Source organism: Dermacentor variabilis, chromosome 1, assembly GCF_050947875.1.
Source record: "Dermacentor variabilis isolate Ectoservices chromosome 1, ASM5094787v1, whole genome shotgun sequence".
Lineage (NCBI taxonomy): Eukaryota > Metazoa > Arthropoda > Arachnida > Ixodida > Ixodidae > Dermacentor > Dermacentor variabilis.
This window is the reverse complement of record NC_134568.1, coordinates 259,732,397-259,754,482: the sequence shown is the minus strand read 5'-3', so window position 1 is coordinate 259,754,482 and position 22,086 is coordinate 259,732,397. Positions and strand designations below refer to the sequence as shown.

The 22,086-nt window shown below is 45.1% G+C and overlaps 1 protein-coding gene across 1 annotated transcript in view; it reads left to right on the top strand.

The window, feature by feature from the left end:
- LOC142563366 (dnaJ homolog subfamily A member 2-like) overlaps positions 1–19,893 on the top strand; it is a 39,903-nt gene extending 20,010 nt beyond the window's left edge. Inside the window, exons 6-10 of the mRNA XM_075673929.1 lie at positions 2,092–2,225; positions 2,961–3,103; positions 15,220–15,418; positions 17,284–17,411; positions 18,969–19,893. Of these exons, the coding sequence (XP_075530044.1) occupies positions 2,092–2,225; positions 2,961–3,103; positions 15,220–15,418; positions 17,284–17,411; positions 18,969–19,148 (784 nt within the window). The 3' untranslated portion in view covers positions 19,149–19,893. The remainder of the gene's footprint in view (positions 1–2,091; positions 2,226–2,960; positions 3,104–15,219; positions 15,419–17,283; positions 17,412–18,968) is intronic.
- The last annotated feature ends 2,193 nt before the right edge of the window (positions 19,894–22,086 follow it).

Here is a 22,086-nt window from a genome sequence, read left to right as displayed (position 1 = left end):
AGAGGATGCAGCGTAAAGTTGGAAATGTCATTGGTGCGTCTGAACCGGCTATACGAGTATGCGAAGCTGCAGCTAAGCATAGAAAACGAGCTGAAGAAGTCGAACTGCGAAAGCAGCAACTCGATGATGCGAGACATGAACATAGAAGGCCAAAGCTTGCAGACGACTTTACTTCACACTGTGTCTCGTTATGTCTTGCAAAAAGTCTGACCCTCCAATCGTATAACATGCTGCAGAACTTTTTTTCTCTTTCCCAGAAAGTGAACTTTTTAAAAATGGAGAAGTCTATTGCACAATATCTTTTCATGCTTTTTACCTTGTCTGTGTTTTCACTTTATTTCAAAATCGCTTTGTTAGAGAACTTTCATGGTGGTACCATTACTAGTATTTACTATATTCAAAACTGATTTTTGTTTTCGCTCTAGCTTCAATATTTTTTCTTAATTATATCACTTTCGACAAAATAATCCATTGTGCAGTTTTGGGACTGTATTCCACAATTAACTTTAGAAAACATACCTTTTGTTCATACTTGTGCTGATGCTTTGTAGCTATTATGTAGTATCTCTCTCTCTCTCTCTCTCTCTCTCTCTCTCTCTCTCTCTCTCTCTCTCTCTCAACTTTTTTCTCCTTAAGAAACTAGATAGTGGCAACAGGTGGTTTTCAGAGTTGGTAAATTGAATGGTTGTATTCAAGAGACTCGTGTGTTATCTCTCTTGATACATAAATATGTATCGAGACACAATTCAAGCACACATGGATGTGCATTGTGTGCTGGGTATTATTAGAATGCATGTAAAATTTCATTACTTTCAACAACACGTGGAAAAAACTGACCACACTTTGACACGTATGCTTCCATGTAGTGCAGAGGCACTCACATGGCATAGAGAAACAAGTGTTTTTGTAGTTTCTATAGAATATGAAAGAGAGAGAGAGAGAGAGGAAAGGCAGGGAGTCTTACTGCAGGAATGTACTTAATTTAGGAATACAGCTTCGCAATAGTCTTTGGTGTTCCTTTGATAGACTCAAAAACAATTTTGCACACTTTTCATTCACTATCGGCAAAATCTCAACCATGATCTGGCATCCTTTGCGTTAACCAGAGGCGAGGATATAGAATATAAAGTAGAAAGGTAGCTGTCTGAACTATAGTGCTCAGTTTTCTCCACCTCTGACTCATTTGTACTGGCCATTGTTACTATGTGCACTCATGCAAAACCATATTTCTGGCTTCTTGAACCATGATGTTGAGCATTTTTAACCTTCTTGCAACTAAAATTTCGCTTTGGTGTTCACCCACGTCCCTTAAAAGTAAGGCACTTGGCATGATGTTTGGCATGTTTCATGAAGAACCATCATATTGTCAAAGGATGCTGCCTCGGTTAAGTGCCTCATGTGCACAGCGTATGTGTTTGCTTCATCCCTGGCAAAATGCTCAAATGACGGAAAATGTGCAGTCAGCTACGTTACGCTTAAAGTTTCGAATTGCCAGTTCTCATGAATTTTCTTGTGGAGTGTATGCTCCAAGTTGTAATTGACAAAAGATAGTAGGCCATTTTGCTATGGTTTTAACGAATATTGTATCTTTGTCTCTGACATTCGTGACCAGTATTCTCACTGTGGCATCACTTAATGGAATTTCAATTTAGTTTAGATTGGAAACATCACAAAGAAACAAGAAAGACTTGTCCTGTTATTTGTTCTGTTTTCTTTCTAAGTGCCATGTACCAACTAGTCTAACAGCAAACTCTCTTGAAGTTGTTTAATACATTGGACAAATTCTGATAAATTTCTAGTTGATTATATTCGTTTTATATAAAACAGGAAATGGATTTTAGAATGAGTTTGAGGTAGGTAGCGCTGCTGTCTTTCATTCTGTGTTCTCACTGTCGCTTAGGCAGGTTTTGTGTCTTAATGGCATTTGTGATTTCCCTCTTAATGGTAAAATGTATGAAATGGGACCATTCTGACTGCAGTACTGTGTTGCTGTAACGTTTGGAAATGGAATTTGCTTGCATCCTCGTTGTATTCTTCTGTTTATTGATCTTTGCTCTCCTGTAGGGTAACAGTAGTACAATGCATTTTCAGGGTAGGAGGCCGAACTGGCTCAGTGCTGACTTGCCAAAGCTGTCGAGGTCGAGGTGTCAAGGTGACATTCAAACACATTGGCCCAAACATGATGCAACAAATGCAGTCCACTTGCCCTGACTGCCGGGGTGATGGTGAGTGTCGTCTATAAGTATGCATTCATGATGCACTTCCTCATCATAACAGCAACATTGCCATCGAGTAACGTCATCAGTGGCAGTGTTGCACAACTTCTAAAGCTCACTGAGATGTTGGAAAAATTAAAACCCTCTGTCCTCCAGACAACTCAACCAACCACCACTGCAAGTAGCAACTATGTTGGGAGACTGGTGCTGGCACTCCTGTCCACATGGTAGCCTGCAAAATGGCTTGTCAGTTTTAAATGACAAAGGCATATTCACTTGGCCTTCAAGGTATATCTTGATCTGTCTGGCAGCTAGCTGGGCATTGGTGCCTTACTATAGCATGCAATACCTGGTCTGTTACTTGTTCTTGCCCGTGAAAATGCAGGTGTAACCACTAATATATGTATGTACCATTGGCATTTAGAGTGCTAAGGTTTAGCAAATGACGCTGTAGCAGGCCATGTACTATGTAATTGACTTTCAACATAACAGTGGGAGTTGCATGGTAGGCTTTAGCTTTCTGACCACAAGCACAAGCTTTCGTTAAAGGCCAGTGTTGAATACTGCCTCCATAACACAAGCACAATGCCACTGCAGTACTGGTACAAGCAAAGACAGGGTCTTTTGTTAGTTTCCAATACTTTTTTCAAACTGTTTTTGTGTGTAAACAAGGAGTGCATTGATGAGCTGTATGCAGAAACCATTCCATATCTAATTTCTGTATTTTTGTGTGTGTTTGAACAGGGGAGGTGATCAACGAGAAAGATGCTTGCAAGAACTGCAAGGGTCGCAAGGTGTTGAAGGAGGTCAAGTACATAGAAGTCAATGTTGACAAGGGCATGAGAGACAACGAGCGCATAGTCTTCAGAGGTGAAGGTGACCAGCTGGTACGTCTACTACCTGCCTGTCTACTGAAGAATAATTGTAGACCGTGCTGTCGTTTTACTGTATACAGCCACAGGTGTCAGTGACAGCTGTGAATTATGCTACCTTCTGGATTTTAAGCATGCAAATGGCACTGAAGTTTCTGCACTTCTAAATATAGCAGGAACTTAAGGAGTGTAGGGTTCAAAGAAGACCCTGCATTTACATTTCTTGTGTCAGGCTAGTTTTCATTGAGCACATACGGTGAACTCTCACTTGAGTGAGAGGGACCGAAGGAAATACAGTCGAACCCGGCTATATCGAACTCGCAATAAAACTCCTATCAGTTCGATATAGAGCATAATTCGATATAAGCCTGCTGAATAATTGGATGTCATAAAAGCACATACCATTTATAAGATCACTTTATTGATGAAACTAGCTTAGTTTCGCATGAAATAGTCCTGCATTTCTTTTTGCTCGGGCAATTTCGCTGCATGTGTCGCACGCATTTCTCCACATTGTCTAAGGAGTCGGGAGCAGCTGAGGCTGCAACCTTCCGCATTCGCGCAGAAGCACCGGACTAGTGCGAGCGCACCAGTCACTTCGGAGGATGTAGGCAAAGGACCGTCGTTGCTTTCCTCATTGTGCCCACTTTCACTTGTGCTTGGTACAACGTCGGCAATGTCTTCGTTTTTGGGCTCTCCCGTGCTCGCGACACCATAATTTGCACTCACAAACTCGTCCGCTGTTGATTCGTCAATAGCTTCCGGAAATTCTGACAGCTCACTCCAAGTTTCGGCAACGCTGCAAGTTTCGGCAACGACTGCGTCGCATTCATTACAGTCATCACCGAGCACGCAGAAGCCGGCACGGCTGGAGCAATTTCGTATGAACCACTCGTACACGGCCGTGCGTACGCGTCGGGCGCCACGGGCACCGGGGCAAGAGAGTGGCAAGATCGTCCTGAGAGTGTTCCTCGGAATCATTCACGCTGCGGGGACACATCAGACTTGTCACCACGTTCGACCCGATTTATGATTTCGAGCTTCACGATAAACGGCAAATTCTGCTGCTTCATCACCGCAACACTGTGGGAGAAGGCCCACAAGGCACACACACAATGGACCAGAAAAGCACAGAGACAACTCGCACTTTCGCCATTTTGCACGACGAGGGCACAAGAGCCCCTGATTGGCTGTCTGAGCAAGCGCTGCGGGCAGGCCAAGATGATTTTTTGCAGGGTGGTGTCGACGGCTCATCCGAAACAGCGCGGTCACGGTAGGGAGGGCGGTTGGATAGAGCCGCACGGGCAGGTTTCCCCGCAACCGCGAGGGAAAGGCAACTTTTGGGGGCATTTTTCCGCCGCTCGACGTTTGATATATCTGGAGTCGCTGCTATTTTTGTTCGATGTAAACATAATTTTTGCTACCGTATTTACACGATTGTAAGTCGACCCCCCCATATCGCTTGACCGGGAAAAAAAAAAAAAATCCCCGAGGGCGCATTCGATAACGAAACTTTATTAGTAGCTGACATGGGTCACTGGACTACTCGTCTTCACTAGTGCTGCCATCGTCATCGTTGCTGCGGTCCCACAGCGCGTCGTGGTCCAGCGAAATTTCAAATTTGGTGAACGACCGCACCAGGACATCTTGCAGAACAGCAGCCCACGCCAAATGCACCCAACCACACGCAGCCGTCAGGGAGGCTCTTTTGACAGGTCCGGTTGGCGTAATTTCGCAGTCTTCTGCCGCCAGCCACTCGTTGTACTCACGGCGGAGCAGAACCTTAAAATTAAGGCGAAGGTCCGGGCTTGTTTCATGACCACGTCGCACTTCAATGGCAGGGACCGATCATGCATTTCAGCGACGTACGCCGCAAGCTTATGTTGAATTCCAATCGTAGATCGCGAGCGCTCGGCCGGATCACAAACGGAGCGCATCGCTCCGACTGAGATTGCTTTCATCTGCTCGCACCATATCTGCGAAGGGCATGCGTGCGCTCCCGCGGGGGCACTTAGTACAGGAAAATCAAGTGAGAGGGCGCTAGAATAGAGAGGAACAAGCGCTTGGAAGCGCAACCCACCACCCCATTTCACTCTGTGTCAGAAGAATCATCACTCGACTTGGCAATTGTATGTCTGAGTCGGAGCTGTCTAGGAGCGCGAACAAAATCGCACGGCGCGAAGCGGCGTCCACGTTTCTCATGTTGTCCATAGCTGCCGGCGACCGGAAACAGGCGACCGTGACGGGAAGCAGAGGCGGGTGAAGGAAATACGTCACGAGGACTTCCGGTCAGATCTGCCGATTTCGGCGGAGCAAATATTTTTGCTCCACGGAGCAATCCGGGATCAGCGGCTGGTCCCAATCTGCCATTGGAACACACAGCTCACGCTCCCATTCTGCCATTGGAATAGGATTGCTCCATACAGAGCAGAAAAACTTGATCTGGATCTGCCATTGGAATTCAACATTAGCCTACAGCTCTGGAAGGCGTCCAGACTTCGGCACGTGGGAAATTTCTCACTTGCCGCCACAGGGTGAAAATTTCGCTTCGCTGCAGTCGCCACTCTCGCACCACCCGTTTAGAAACATCGAAATTGCGGCCCGCTGCGCAGTGATTTGTTTCTTCGGCGTAAAGGATGGCAGCCCTCTTGAACGCTGCTGTGAACGGGTGCCGAAAGATTAGTGGGCCTGCAGCACTCATGACGACTGGGGAAGCGTAGAAGTAGCACGTAGCCGAAGTGGAGCGCGTCAAGAAGTTAGTCAAACCAATACCAATGCCTTTAAACAGAGAAAGAGAAACCGGCGAGCGTTGTCTGCTCTTCCATGAACTACAGATACTCCCCGCAAGCGCCGCCGTTCTGAGGGTGCCGCCGCAAATGGGAACAGCGGCGCTTTTATCAACTATCGACACCCCCCCATAAGTGTTGCATGCACTGTAAGACTCTCAAAAATGTTGAAAAACCCTTACGAAAAGCGAACACGCGGGATAGCGAAAAGATACGGGTAGGGCCATAGAGCAAACATAAAATTGTAACTACGTTGTAGCTCTCGTTGGTATGGCTTTTTTTGGCGGGGCCATGTTTTGCTTTCGATTGTAAGTCGACCCCCCAACTTCAGACTTTCAAATTTTAAAAAAGGGGTCGACTTACAATCGTGTAAATACGGTATATATACTCATTGTAGCTATACCATGCCCAGGAATTGTTCGATATATAGAATAATTCGATGTAAACGGTTTAAATATAGTCGGGTTTGACTGTAGTTCACTTAACTGAAAGTTCACTAAACTGAATATTCACTAGACCAACATAAGACATGGCATACAGAGTCAAAAGTTTGAAGTGCAATTCATTGAGCAAAAGACATGGCATCCATAGTGTTAGAAATGTGTGAAATGGAATTTGTACATATCAACAAGTAAGGTTCATAACAGTTATAATGCTGCCTTTGTGTGCACATGCGGAATCGACGAGACTGGAAAGAAAGAGACGACGACCATGCCACGACTAGCCGGTCAGGAAAAAACACACCACGTGGTTTGTGGTGTGACAGATCGCCGCTTTGCTCTGGCGGCGTTGTAAACGACAGCAATGTTACCTTGTTCATGGCCTCCGAGATTACACGCTTGCTCGTCTTGTGCGGGCGATCTCGGAGGCCATGCCTCGTTTCCGTTCGTTTTCCGTGCCGCCGCTTTGCCCCGGGGCGCTGTAGCGCCAGCGACGTTACATTGCCGCTGGAGCGGCGGTTTCATGAGGGCGGGCATCGGTTGCGCCTGCAGTGCAGGGCACAAAACTTCGTTAAAAATAAGCCTTGGTCCTCTCAGCAAGTTCGTTAAACTGAAATATTGACTGTTCCGAAATTCATTTAAGTGAAAAATTTTTGCATAGAATCTATAAGAAAACTGCCGGGGATTTTTAAAAAGTTTGTTATTCTGAAATATTCGATAAACCGACGTTCGTACAACTGAGAATTTACTGTAGTTGCTTATTCATTGTTGCAGCCCTTGAATATGTTATTTTGCTATTGCACTGTGTGTCATTGGTCTATATGTCATTTCATCAATCCATAGTTCTGCTTATGGGCAGCAGTAACTGTTGAGTGTGGCTTCTGTGCACATATGCCAAGCAACTATGGCCAAACTCAGTGTCCAGAAATATTCTCTTGAATTTAGAATTCTCCCCGATGAAACTCGGAGGTGGAAACTCGTGCTTCAGTCGCTTCGACGCAGACTCCAGCGACCTAGCTTTGACGGTTACGAGCCTCCAGTGTGCAATCTTCATCGGTAGCTTGCGTTCGACGTCGACGATTACGCTCGCATCTGCTCTTGCTGCCATTCTGCACTTTCACACAAGCACGTTGCCATTGGTTATAGTCGTGTCTGTGCTGTCGACGCCTCGCCTCATACTCGGCTTGTTCTTTGGCTGTGCAAACAGTGCGTGGTCTTCCAATTTCCCCCATTTTTGTTCGAGTTGCAAACTCTTGCAATAATCTACCTCTGCAATGCACACTCTGATTCTCACGCACTGCGGTGGCTACAGTGGCGCACATCCCAGTGTTTTCCGCCACAACTGCTGCGCCGTTGTATAGAGGGCAAACAGCAGGCGCTGCATCCGCCAGCAACGGTGACCAGCGTGGGTGTACTCCCCTACTGTGCAGGTGTGGTGCGCGGTGAAATCATGTGTCCTTTCTTTCACCTGCGCCATACTATTGTTTGTTATCTTTTTCTTTTTTTTTTTTTCACTTTACGGATGTTAGCCAGCCCAGATACCCCCCTTATGAGACCACACAGCGCCGCCATATTTTTTGTTCACTTTATGGATGCTAGCCAGCCCAGATATCCCTTCTACGAGACCACATATACGGCTCATTCATGCAGGTCTGTCGGGTAAACAGCTATGCTGTAAAAACTTATCAAATTGAAGCCTACCTGTCAACGTGTACAAAATCTTTGCCGAGTAAAATTGATGATTGACGAAATAAGCAGTCAACAGCTTGAGCAGTAAAACAAATTATTGCATTTTTCACCAAAATTTAGTATTCTTTGCCTTCGACTGTAGTGTTATTCAAATTTTTAAATTGACAGGTGTGCAAGAGAGTACAGTGAGCTTGGGAAAGTCTTTTAACATGTGTTATGCACCTCTCATAAATAATCTATTGTTACTGGTTTTAACGATATTTTGGATGTAACAATGAGCATCCATGGCACCGTGAACTTTAGTGCGGGCCCAAAGGGAGGAAAAAGTAGCTTTGTTCCATGCCCATGCTTTGTTCCCATGCCACTAAAATGTTCCCATGCCACGTTATTGGCCATTAAAATTAAATCTGACTGCCAGGTGTCTGCACTGAAAGAAACAAAGAATGTGAAATTCCAAAAACAATTTTTTAAAATGCTAGTCGCCGCATGTGCTGCGCACCCCACACTGCACGAATTTGCTTGTGTACCTCTGTCCCATATCCCTTCGCGTCGTTTGAAATGCGAGTCGACTATGCCGACGTCGAGGGGGTGGAAGGGAGACCAGAGAGGCGCGTGAGGGTGACAGAGATGTGCCATGTTGGGGTCTACAGAATACAAGTGCGGCGACTCTCGCATTCCCCCCCCCCCCCCCCCCCCAAAGAACCTTTTTAATAAAATTTTTTTTCCTCTTTGGCACGTGCACTCAGTAGCCAGATTTGTTATAACTGACAGCTCTGCATGGGAGCATTGTAGGAAGCTGTTTATCTTACAATAGAACTCTGAAAAGTTCAAACGATGGCCGCTCATTGTTATATTCGATATGTTAAAACTGATTTGTTATAAGTGGGTTGGACTGTATACCATTAGTGCCTGTAGGTGCTGCATTATCCAAGTAGTGTATTGCCAGTTGCAGTGATGCGATTACTGTGCCAATTGCGTCACACAGCATGACGATGTGAAACTTGTGACATGCTGCTAAATTTTGGAAGAATTCTTATAATTTGTGCCAAGTCTACGCCACGACACCATGTTGCAGTCTTTCGTCGAAAGAAAGGACAAGCGCTCGAAATCTATCGTTCAGTCTCCCACTATGTTTTGAGTGTTCTTGAGTCAACAGGCGAGGGCTCTGTAGTTTTAAAAGAAACATGAGGTCATCATAATGCAGGGGGTGCTACGACACCTCAAAAGGCCACTGTCTACGTACTGAACAGATTTGCATTACCGTATTTACTCGCATAATGATTGCACTTTCTTGTAAAAAAAATTTACGCAAACTCAGGGGTGCGATTAGTACGCGGGTTAAGTTTCCCGTGAAAAGAAACATTTTTTTTTCATCCCGCATTTACTGCGGGATGTTGAGTCAACAAGTAGGCGGATGCTGCTGAACAGTGTGGGACACTAAAACAAAAATGGTGGCCGGCCGAGCAAGCCGAACGTGGCAAACGCGATTTTTTTTCTTCTCGTGAGTACATTAAGCGCATTGAAACAGTTTCTTCCATATCAGTAATGAATAATATCGTTAATATCGGCAAGATTGCAACAATAACATAACAGTGTCCACTTTGAGGGAACAGAAACGGAGATGGGTGCACATAGCTGCCAGTGACATAGAAACACGTGGCAGACATGCTGCGGAAACTGTGGCATTTGTCTTCACTACTTATCTAATATGCCACGTTTCCACTAAGGGTGGGCGAGTATCTTAGCTATGTTACAAGTGTCGGTGTATGAATAGGGTACACTGCTAATGCATCAGGGTAAATGTGGCCACTATCATTGCTCGCAATTTGTTGCGTGCCCATAAGTGCAGACGAGAAGAATCGAAAGGCGCCTTTTTTGTTGTTGTTGTTGTTGACCAAAACCATTATGAAGCCTACAAATAAAGCCAAGGTAAGTTTGGTTGTAGCTTGTTTTTTTTTTTTTTTTTTTCATGGAAGTGCGGAAAGTGATGAAAGGAGTGAAATGGGGCATCTGCTTAAGAATGTTGGGTGCGTGCAGACCGCTTGGTTTTTTTCACAAGTTAAACTTGAGCAGTGCACGGGCTTGAGGATTCCTGGATTACCCCTTTCTGTAGCATTTCACGAACTTGTTTGTCGATAATCTTGCAATGCAGCAGTGATGCTCGATAGGGTTTTTGTCGAATAGGCTGCGCCGACCATGTGTTAATATTGTGCTTGGGTCGAGATGCAGGAATAGACGCCGCATTATCCTCCTGGGCTAAGTCGAAGATACGTAAGTGCTTAGTTGGAATGTTCACTAATGTACGACACTCATCCGTGCTGATCATAAGAAGAATCTTGAGTCTTCTGAACAAGCACCAGCTGGTTTATGTGGAACATCTGCGTAGACTGCGACTGGCGTTGACTTGTGCTCTTCGAAGAAAGCAAGCATCATGTCAGCGGGTACGACTGCATTTTTCGCCTGAAGGGTTCACAGTCCATAATTTAGAGCGCTGATGAGCCACAGACGCAAGAAAATGTGGCAGAAAAATGTTCTTCATGCATGTTACATGCACAGGCTCTACTGTGGCATCAAAGGCCTGGTGATTGCTACTAGCACAGCCCACCAGAATGCACACAGCGGACAAAGCAGGCACGAGAGTGTCCTCACAGGCACGAAATGCACCGTACCGTCCTTGCTTGGAGCATCCTGCCTGAGCTCGTACGAAATGTTGCCACTTACAAACATCTTCCTCGTCCGGCAATCAACTGTGGCACCGCACATTTGTGGGAAATCAATGCCTAACATAACATCAGGTGAGGATCGATGGAGAATGGTAAATTCAGTCATGAAAACTTGACCAACCAGTGATACTTGCGCAGTGCAGACACCAACAGGCTGCAACGAATCCCGACTTACACCACAAAATGTTGCCACTTGGTTTCATTGAAAGACCACTTTGCGTCCTAATAACCTTTTAAATATGCAAGGCTGATCACAGAAACAATAGCACCAGTGTCCACTAACGCCATTGTAGACGCACTGTCAACTAGGACTTCACTTTATTCTTCAACATAAACACAGGCGGAGGCGTATCTTTCAGCAGCGAATCTCCAGTGACCTCGCCTCCATTGGCTGCACTCTCTAGTTTTCCAGCAGTGGTGAACCTGAACGACATCGTGGTGAAGGAGACCGGTGCAGTCGAGGAGCAGGAGGCAGCGTCAGGCTACGGTCTGAAGCTGGGGAGTGGTTCCGGAAGTTTCCTTGCCAAAACTTGGTGCCGGAAGGTGATTGCGCCAATGAAGGCCATAGGGTGTTGGGTGCTTTGGCTGCAAGTTGATGTATCGAGGCCTTTGAAGATGAGGACAAAATCGGGATGTGTGGCCAAGAACGCTGCAGATGTAGCACGTAGGAAGCGAATGGCTTCTCTGGTAGTCGTCGGAACAGTCGGGCACTTCAGCACACCTAGGACGAGTGACTGGGTCGTAATGCGGAGCACTGCCACTCGTGGTATGTCCAGAGGAACGGGTGTAATGAGGGTTGAGGTTCAAATCGGGTATCTGAAGTGCAGTTCCTGCTCAATGCCAGTGGTTGTCGGTACTCTAATAAATCTGTGACGTTGACCGACGGATGCCACACATTCGGAGGTGAAGTGGCCGGGTCTCGCGATAAGTAGGCGTCAGACATCAGGCGGGTGACGCGCTGTCTCGTTGTGGCTGTATAACTCTTCGCGAACGATCTGTCTTATGGTCGACGCCAGGTCAAACAAAGAGCTCAATTCTATACTGACCACAGTGGTAACATTGGCCAATCGACCAAACTTTGGTGTTATTCGGCGCATCTTCAGTGCCTCGAACGTGTGGCAGTGCTTCATGACGTCGGACATTGAAGTGAGACTGTCCTTGCCGATCAGGACTGCTATACCCTGAAGTAGGTGCCAGACTTTGTCTTCCTCCGACATTATTGTGTTGGCTTGCTTGCACCATTTCAAAATCTCCTCAATGTAGGTAGTGAAAGTCTCACCTGGTAGCTGTGCTCTCTGTGCCAGTCTGTATTTTGCATGTTTCTTTTTTGTATCTGAATCACTGAAGCATTTCTTTAGCTCAACGGTGATACGCTCCCACGTCGTGAATAATTCTTCATGATTTTTCAAACCACATCAGGGCAGTGTCGGTGAGTGCGAAGACAATGTGGGTTAGTTGGTCGGTAGTGTCCCAGTCGTTGGACATGCTTACTCATTGGTAATGCCTAAGCCACTCGTCCACATCTTCACCTGCTTTCCCAGAGAAAACCCAAGGTTCTTGGTACAGTGAAACCTCGTTAAACCGTAGTTGACCGAAGCTCGGAAAAAGTATGTACTGAACGGTAGTACTGTTTAACCGAAATAGCATGAGATCGCCCTCTTGCCTGTCGAAAACGGAACTCTGAGAGAGTGCGATGAAAGGGGAAAAACGTGCAGTATTTATTCACTTCGCGCGACAAAAGTGTTATTTTCGTTTGATGCCGTGGCAGCCTAGCACGACGACAGCGGCCTCAAACTTACTGAAGCAGCGTGCCAGCTTTTCAGCCAGCCCGCTCTTCTCGGCAAACCCTCGCATGGCAGATTCCTCGTTGGCGTTAGTATTCTCCGTGCACGCATGCAGTAGTGCTGCAGAAGTTCCGAGGCGCCTTTTTCATTGCCGGGTGCTGGAGCTTGGAATACTTCTCGTTTGGAATAGAGTTACATTCAGGAACACCTTAGACTTCTGTCAAGCAAAGGACCAGGCAGGATTCCGTAAAGGCTACTCAACAATAGACCATATTCATACTATCAATCAGGCGATAGAGAAATGTGCGGAATATATATAACCAACCCTTATATATAGCTTTCATTGATTACGAGAAAGCGTTTGATTCTGTCGAAACCTCGGCAGTCATGGAGGCATTACGGAATCAGGGTGTAGACTAGCCGCATGTAAAAATACTGAAAGATATCTATAGCGGCTCCACAGTCATCATAGTCCTCTAATAAAGAAAGCAACAAAATCCCAATAAAGAAAGGCATCAGGCAGGGAGATACAATCTCTCCAATGCTATTCACAGCGTGTTTACAAGACGTATTCAGAGACCTGGATTGGGAAGAATTGGGGATAAGATTTAATGGATAATACCTCAGTAACTTGTGATTCACTGATGATATTGCCTTGCTTAGTAACTCAGGGGACCAATTGCAATGCATCCTCACTGACCTGGAGAGAGGCAAAGCAGAAGGGTGGGTCTAAAAATTAATCTGCAGAAAACTAAAGTAATGTTTAACAGTCTCGGAAGAGAACAGCAGTTTACGATGGTAGCGAGGCACTGGAAGTGGTAAGGGAATACATCTACTTTTAGGGCAGGTAGTGACCGCGGATCCGGATCATGAGACGGAAATAATCAGAAGAATAAGAATGAGCTGGGGTGCGTTTGGCAGGCATTCCCAAATCATGAACAGCAGGTTGCCATTATCCCTCAAGAGAAAAGTATATAATAGCTGTGTCTTACCAGTACTCACCTACGGGGCAAAAACCTGGAGGCTTACTAAAAGGGTTCTACTCAAATTGAAGACGATGCAACGAGCTATGAAAAGAAGAATGATGGGTGTAACGTTAAGGGTTAAGAAAAGAGCAGATTGGGTGAGGGAACAAACGCTAGATAATGACAGGCAGGCATTCTCAGATCATGAACAGCAGGTTGCCATTATCCCTCAAGAGAAAAGTGTAGTCCTCATCACTGTCGCTAGTTGACGCTTCGGCAACAACAGAGGGAACGATGGCGAACAGTCTAACCTCGTAGACGACATCTCTTTGCGGTCGCAGCAGCGCTGCCGAGCAACTTCTTCGCATTCCAAATGCCACACACTGTAGTCAACAGCAGATCCCTGTCGCATGCCAGCGCCGGCTTCTTCGTGTCACATTCGATAGCACGGACAATGTCTAAATTTTCTTCTATGCTGAGCACCCGGCGTCTTTTTTATCCGAGCTTCGGCATGACGCGAGTCCTCGCTAGCACGACACCGCAACACTCTCTGGCACGACATCGAAATGATGTTGATGTTGATGTGGCTTAACGCGCAAACGCACAGGGCGCTTGGAGGCCGCTGTTCCGATTTCTGAGGCTTGTTGTTCTGCCGGGCCGCCCGATGGAGACGACGCACCGCCGTGTTTGTGAGACGAAAAGTGGAAACGCTACGTTTTAACCGATGCGTACGCAAGAAGGTGGTACGGTTTATGTGGATACAAAACACATTATGTTCAATGGCCGCTGAGTCGGGGATTTGACTTTACTACTTTTAAAACGAAGCTACTGTTTAAGTGGGTACAGTTTAACGATGTTTTACTGTAGTAGTGCCACATACCAGCAAGCACGGATCCCTGAGAAGCAGGCGTCAAACCCTGAATGTCATGCCGTTGGACATGTCGGCAGGCAAATGTGGTAGTCTGGCGAGGCAACGACTCCGCCGAAGAATAAATGGTTCCTGGTCCGTCATTACTTCAATTACCCTGCAACCTCCACCAAAACTGTCACGTCACGAAAGAAACTGGGTTTATTTAAAAGGAATCGAGACTAGCCTGAGATGGTGCAAAATGTTCTTCTCTTCCTCGTGTTATCCCCCACACTTCTTCCAGTTATGCGCTACATTTACCGTAATAATATGATCAATGCCATATTTTCTCGACTTCAGGCGGTCAGTTGTGAACGACAACAAACTCGGGTTTGCCACATTAGCTGTAGTTCACACATTATGACACTGAAATAGTGTTAGACAGTTTCGTGCTGTAGACTCGAAGCTTTTTAAACTAGCGCTGAAAATTTGCTTGTTTCAGGTAACAGCTGCTATCATCGCCATCATGCCAAATGACTTTAAATATGCACATATGGCAGCAGCTCCGAAAAAAATATTAGGAACATGAAATCATTAAACAATCAATGTCAGTGCTCACCTATGTGTGGCACAAGTTATAACAAGGCATGGGAAGGCTGACTTTGCTTTTGCATAACATGTTGTATGGTGTTTGATGTGCTGTGCAACTGTTGTTCACTGGAGGGCCTAACCATTAACGTCTGATATACATTTTTACCAATGTTTCAAAAATTTAAGGCTTGCATGATATCTGTTTTGGGGTACCAGCTGTCCATATTGGTGGTATAAAGTAAAGCATGTATGGTGCGACGGTGATAGGCACTCAAGGAATTTACAATCCTTTTTTGTGTGATGCAGCCAGGGGTGGAGCCTGGAGACATAGTTATAGTGCTGCAGACCAAGCCACACGAAGTGTTTCATCGAGACGGTTGCAACCTGTTCATGACCCACACAGTGTCTCTGACAGAAGCCCTCTGTGGATTTGAAATGGTCCTGAAGCATCTAGATGGTAGAGACCTCATCGTCCGGGAAGTACCAGGATCAGTGATCAAGCCTCGTGAGTACTTCGCCTTTGTCGTATTTTTGAGCACTGAGTGTGCCTGGCAAGTAATGGCCATGTGATCGTGTGGCTGCTGCTTACCAATTTACTAGGGCTTGTGTTTTGGAGCTGTAGCGTGTGTAATATGAACCAAGCTAAGAATATCAGTGCAAATGTAGATGAAAAAAAATATATACTTAAAATATTGTAATGCACTAAAATTTTTGGATTTGTCTACTGAACATGCATAATTAACTGCAAAAAGATATAAAGTGTGAATTATGAGAATGGTTATGATTTTATTGCAAATGTTTCTACCAAAATGTACTTTCTGGCATACAGTGTTGACTATTAAAATGCTTGCAGGTTCCTGCAATTCCATTACAGCTGGCAATTCTTACAGTGGTCAACTCAGCTACATTAATAAAATGGCTGAAACAATCCCTATGTAATGCTAAAATTGTAATGGTTAATGAAAGCATTTAGTCAAAACTAAACGGCAGAGCATACATTTATGATGCACACTCAGCCATTTTCTTTGCATCGCATTTTACAGCTTCGCAGAATTGTATCTGTGCTAAATAAGTATAGGAACAACAGTAACAGTATATTATTCAGATGCACACAACAGACATTCGTCATTAGTTTTCATTCTCTATTTGATATTTTGACATTGGGATAATTCCGGCATTTTTTTCTCATGCTGTGGCTTTCTAATTGCTGAGCTTTTTTTACTGTGCTACAACTGCCGAATTTATTCGAATCTAGGCTGATAGTTTTTTTCAAATAATCATATTCCAAACTCTAGGGTCGGCTTAGATTCGAGGATTTTAAAAAACACGCCAGTTTTTCATTGAAACTGCTAAATATGGTGCATAGCTAGCGCCATATAGAAAAGTCATTATTGCAGCCGCTGCTAGCGGCGCCAGTAGCCAACCGTACACAAGCGAGGTCGCCATTTTGACCTGTGTCGTGTCGGCCGTATCGATGTGCAGCATGGTGTTATCGCGATGGCGCCAAGCAGGAGATGCCACTACAGTGCCGCTTTCAAGCGAAAAGTTGTGATAGCCGCAGAGGCATTGTTGAACCTTCAAGCCGGGCGGGACTTCGGCGTCGACGAGAAAAACGTCTGTCATTAGAGGGGACAACGACAGCAGCTTTTTGCATGCGCTGCAACGAGGATGGCATTTAGCGGACTAAAGAAAGGTCGTCACCACGAAGTGGAGACAGTTTTGGCCAACTTTGTTCGGACGCAGAGAGCAGCTGCCCTTCCAGTGAGAACAGAAGTGCTCCATGCGAAAGCTAGGGAACTTTCGAGGGAGTGAGGCCTAACGCCAAAGAATTTCAAAGGCAGCCGGGGCTGGCTTCAGAAATTCATGAAGCGCTTCGGCTTCAGCCTCCGACATCGCACTTCAATCACCCAGAAGCTGCCAAGCGATTTCGAAGAAAAGCTGATAGCTTTTCAGCGCTACGTGCTGCGAAAGAGAGAAGTGGCAGGCTACAACCTTGGGCAAATCGGCTACGCCAACCAGACAGCTCTGTATTTTGATATAGTGCACTGTTTGAAGGTGACAACGACGAGTCTAGCAGCGACGACGACGTTGAATGAGCTCTGCACTTCAGATTCAATAAATGCTGTTTAAATTTTGTGAACGCTGTCCTCGCTTTTTTTGTTCTGCCTACATTCGAGGTAATATTATTATTATTATTATTTTTTGTTGGCTTCGGACTTTAGGGGGTCGGCTTAGAATCGGGGTCGACCTAGATTCGAGTAAATACGGTAGGTAGGAATTGCATAGTTCCACATTAGAGTATGTAGGACTAAAGTTTGTAGCTAAGAGTGTGCTGACTACAGTTGGTGTTATTGAATTTGCTTTGTACAGGATGTATAAAAGGCATTCGCGGAGAAGGCATGCCTGTCTACCGGAATCCCACTGAGAAAGGAAACCTCTACATAAAGTTTGATGTGGAGTTCCCTGAGAATCACTTCACTGGAGAAGCAGAACTTAAGGTGAGCTATTTGTAGCGGTATTTGAATGCTCATGATTTCAAAGCAAACTGCGAAAATGGCCAAGTAAAGGCCATTCTAAAAAAAAAAAAATTGAAAAGTAACCATCTCATTTTTCAGTGATATCTGCTGAAAAACCTTGCTAACCTACATTTGCTTTACTATGATACCTACTTGGAAGTTTAGTGATGCGGCTTTTGCACAAGCCTGGTGTAGCGTAACATGCTTTGTGCATTGGTGTGATGACATAAAGTGCAATGCAGTTGCCGACCGATAATTCAGTCGATGAGCCAAACATTTCGAATAGTTGGGAGTCGCTACGGGATTTGCCCGAAAATGAGTTAGTTTATTACACGAGTAGCCAAAAACTGTCAGCCGTATTCTCGGATGGTCACTTTTGGTGATACTTCTAATTTTGCGTGACTAGATCAAGACTGGCGACTGCAAACTACGGCACTCTCGGCACAGTGCTAATCACGCGATCTTTAGCTTGACTAGTGCAAGACAAGGTGGCATCTACAAGCGACGGCATTCCTGGCATAGCGCCAAGCACGCTATCATATACTACGGAGCCACTGCCGCTTGCCTACATGTCCGGTGCTAATCACACAAAATGTTGTCAAAATCAAGGTATTTTCGAAAGTGACTGTCCAAGAATACGGGAAGACTTTTTCGGTATACAGTGTGCCCAATGTTGACTATTAAAATGCTTGCAAGTTCCTGCAATTCCATTACAGCCGGCACTTACAGTGCTCAACATAGCTACATAAATAAAATGGCTCAAGCAATCCCTATGTAATGCTAAAATTGTAATGGTTAATGAAAGCATCTAGTCAAAACTAAATGGTAGAGCGTACATTTATGATGCACACTCAGCCATTTTCTTTGCATCACATTTTAAAGTGTTGTTGCGTGCACGTACGCTTGCTTTTGGCCTGGATAGCCTGTGGGCATGATTTTCTAGCAATGCCTTTTGTGCTATTCCTTTTCATGCTTTGTCAGTGGTCAGAGCTACCTTCAGCACGCATTATCAATGGGATCAGCTGGCCATGAATGGTGGATGAGTGGCATAGAATTGAGCGGAAGGCATCCCTACAAAATCTCACGCTTTAACTCAACCATTGTCATGCTTGCTGCCGCTACAAATCGACAAAAGTAGTTAGTGCGTGCACCGAATTTTCATTAGCAACTACTCGTTGACTAGGCTTCACCAGTTTCATATTTAAGGAGGTGCCAACGACTATGCAGGCAATGTATCAAAACGTAAATATAGCTATTTCTGCTTCACTTGGTGCACAAATTAGTATGCTCTCGTGCAGTCGGAGTTTGAATTATGACATTGGGCACTGTAAGGTGGCTGAAATTATGGTCATGCTATGGGGTCAGTGGTGGTGTTACAGAGCTGTCTGAATAATCAAGCATGCCTGAATTATCAGATGCGATTGTAGTGTTGTTTTCAGTTGCATGCTTTTGCAGGCTTTTGAGGCTGCTTGCCATGTAGTAATTAGTGTGAGGGTGATCACAGTGGTTTTCAGCTAAGCTTGGCCATCTGATTTGCAGGAGCTTGAGGCCTTGCTAGGTGACCGGCCAAGTACTGGGCTGGGTGGAGTGCCTGTTGGGGATCATGTGGAGGAAGTGGACCTGCATGATTACGATCCCAGCTGCCAGAGCCAGCGCCAGGAGGCGTACCATGAGGATGAGCAGCAGCCACGAGGCAGTGTGGAGTGTGCACACCAGTAGTTGCATACCAGAAAAATTCAGCCCAGGAAGCATGGACAGTGGAGCACAGAGTGCCGTTTGAGAACCTAATGGAACGGGTGGGGTTAAAGCTTCCCACTGATGGTGGACTCTACACTAGGGTCAGGGAGCAAAGATTCCCCGTCTCGATTCGCTCCTGCTGTTCATGTTAACAGAAATGTCGTTCCACATGGCTTTTTGTTCCTGGTTAGCATTGAGCTTTTCTTTGTGTGCTTCTATAGCCAACATACGTGCATTAATTGAACATGTGCTGCTGGTGCCTGCTTCCTTCCTTGTAGGCCAGCAGCTGTCCCATGCTGACCTTGTAGCCTCTAAATTTCTAGGTTTCACCTTCTGATCCTTCCCATGTAATTTTCTTTATGTGCATTGAGGTTCTGACTATGAAATAAAGATGACACATAAAGTATGTTTCATATGTATCTAGGACATGAAAACCAAGTTTAAATGCTGTCAGCCTAATAAAGTGAACTCTCTGCACTTTGCATTTCTTGTAAAAAAAAAAAAAAGGCTTCTGCCACTTTATGAAAGGTTTACAACGGAATGACTAGAGAGTACAGTGTCAGGTATAACTGTGTATCTGTAGTTCTTGTTCATAGTGCAGTTGAGCCTGTCACGAAATTAACTTACTGTGCAGTAGGGGAGTTTCAGCATGTGAGACTTCACTACAGTCCTGTTTTGGGAGGTGCCGTTTTGTAATGGTTTCTGGTGCATTAAATCGTTCGTCTTCTCTGTATGTTTTCCTTCAAACCCACTGAGAGCTCATGGCCTTAGATGCGTTTTCGAGCTTTCTTGCGTGATACCTGTAGGGAAAGGTTAAAGAAACTGAGCAGTGCATTTCCTTCTTATGCTTGAATGCATATATATATCTAAGGGCGTGCAAGTATGGAAATTTCGGTTACAAGTCTTCGCCATTAGAGCCTTGTGGGAAAAATGGCTCATTCACACCGGCGACTTGAGGAGGTCGTGCGACCATTTGCGACTTGTGATCAAAAAGCGACCGAAGGTGACTGATGTTCACACCGGCAAAGCCGGCCGAGTGTGACCCGCAAGTCGCAATTCCGGGGCTTATCGCTCTCAGCGAGAACTTTCTAAATCTACGCGGAATCTGCCGCGACGCAGGAGGAGGCCAGATGTAGACATGAAAGATCACTTCCGGTGCGCCTATGTGTGCCGCTGATTGGTTTATGAGTTTTGCGACCACGGTCGCACGACTGAAAAATCGCGCAGAGAGCGACTGGCCCGAAATGGTCGCTTTTCGAGAAAAGTGACCGTTTGCGACCATTTGCGACTGGTTGCTTTGCGACCAACTTGGTCGCGCGACCACTGTCGGTCGCCGGTGTGAATGAGCCCAAAGACAAGTGGAAGTGGGCACTGTTCCAAATGATTCTGCTGCGGAAGAACTGTGGTGTGTAGAAGCACCAGTCCCTTAGCCAATGCATGAGAAAGACTACCCTGCTGAATAATTTCCACTCATTCAGTCGGGAAAGCCCCACCTTTAGGCAGCATACAAATATGTCTTGCATTTAACCAAAGCCAACTAATTTTCAGTGTCACCCCACTTGCATTACTTAAAAGCAATGTGCACTACTGCACTTCAATGAAGCCACCTGGATCTGGTGATGTGTTGTTACCCTTGTTTCATTACTGTCATTTTGCAATAGCTTTCTGAAGGCAGTTCTTGATTTACAAGCTCATCTGACATCCACCTTCAAGTAGAGTTACACGCATGTATAAAATGTAAGTAAGCTTCTCTTTAACCTAGCAGACTGCACTCAAACTTCATATTTCGTTTCATTTTGGAATAGAAAAATATCCCATCTTTAATTTTAATATACAAAGACTGTTTTCGTTGTTGGTTATTCATATTTGATTTAGAAATTTCTGTATTCGAATAAACCCCTACTTTTATCCTAACATAGTTGAGAACAATTCTGCTTAAGGCTGGGATTCTTGCCACAGTAGTGGCTGGCACCATTTTACAATTGTTGCCTATCAGTTCTGCGGTACCTCTTGCCTATTTTGTTTTTAGTGTTGCCCTTTTTCTGTATGCATTTTAACTAGCCAAAGATACTGGCCTTTGAACGCGGCATTTATAACTGTATTCCATGAGCTTTAAGGAAATCTTCATTAACCTACGTTTCATGTATCTAAAGGCTTTCACTTTATTTTAAGGAACTTCTGTGGGGTATTGCATAACGGGTGGTAAAAGAAGAAATTGAGACTGTCTATGATGTTATTTACGAAATACTCTTTCGTCCATGAAGGCAGATGAGTTAGTGATGGCAGTGATGTGGAAGGGAAGGTCGTTCTAGTCTGCTGCTGTGCAAGGAAAAAAAATGGTGACAGTATGTGTGCTTAGGCAAGCATAATGTAGTGGGTGGCCTGTGTGCAGCAATAATGTGTGAAGGTGGTTAATGTAAGGCACGTGGCAAATTGAACTGGTGTAGCCCTTGCGATACAATAATCTCGTAATATGGCAATATAGTGTCCAAACACATTTCTGTCTTTGATAAGGACATGCTCTTGTATGAATGAGTGAATGAACCTTATGGTGCAGTGCTGTGTGGATTATAGTGCACTGATAAGGTAGATCTGATGAGGGTTTCATATGGGAGATGCATACCTATTCTCCATGCTATTTCTTTATCTACATGTCGTGGCACAGCTGCTGGCAAAAAACTAGCTTAAAAAATTACTTGTCGTTGAGGGGAGGGGGGGGGAATACCACATTTATAATTTGAAATGCTTGGTTTTGCCCGTAAAAAATGACCCATATTGTGCTGTTCCCAAAAACCACTTACCGTAGCCAGACCATCTTGGGCTTGTTTGAAAGCATCTTTCCGGCTTGCTTTCCTGTGAGAAATGAACCTTCACTGCTGCTTCAGAAGCCACCTGGTTTTGTAGCTTGAAATGTATATTT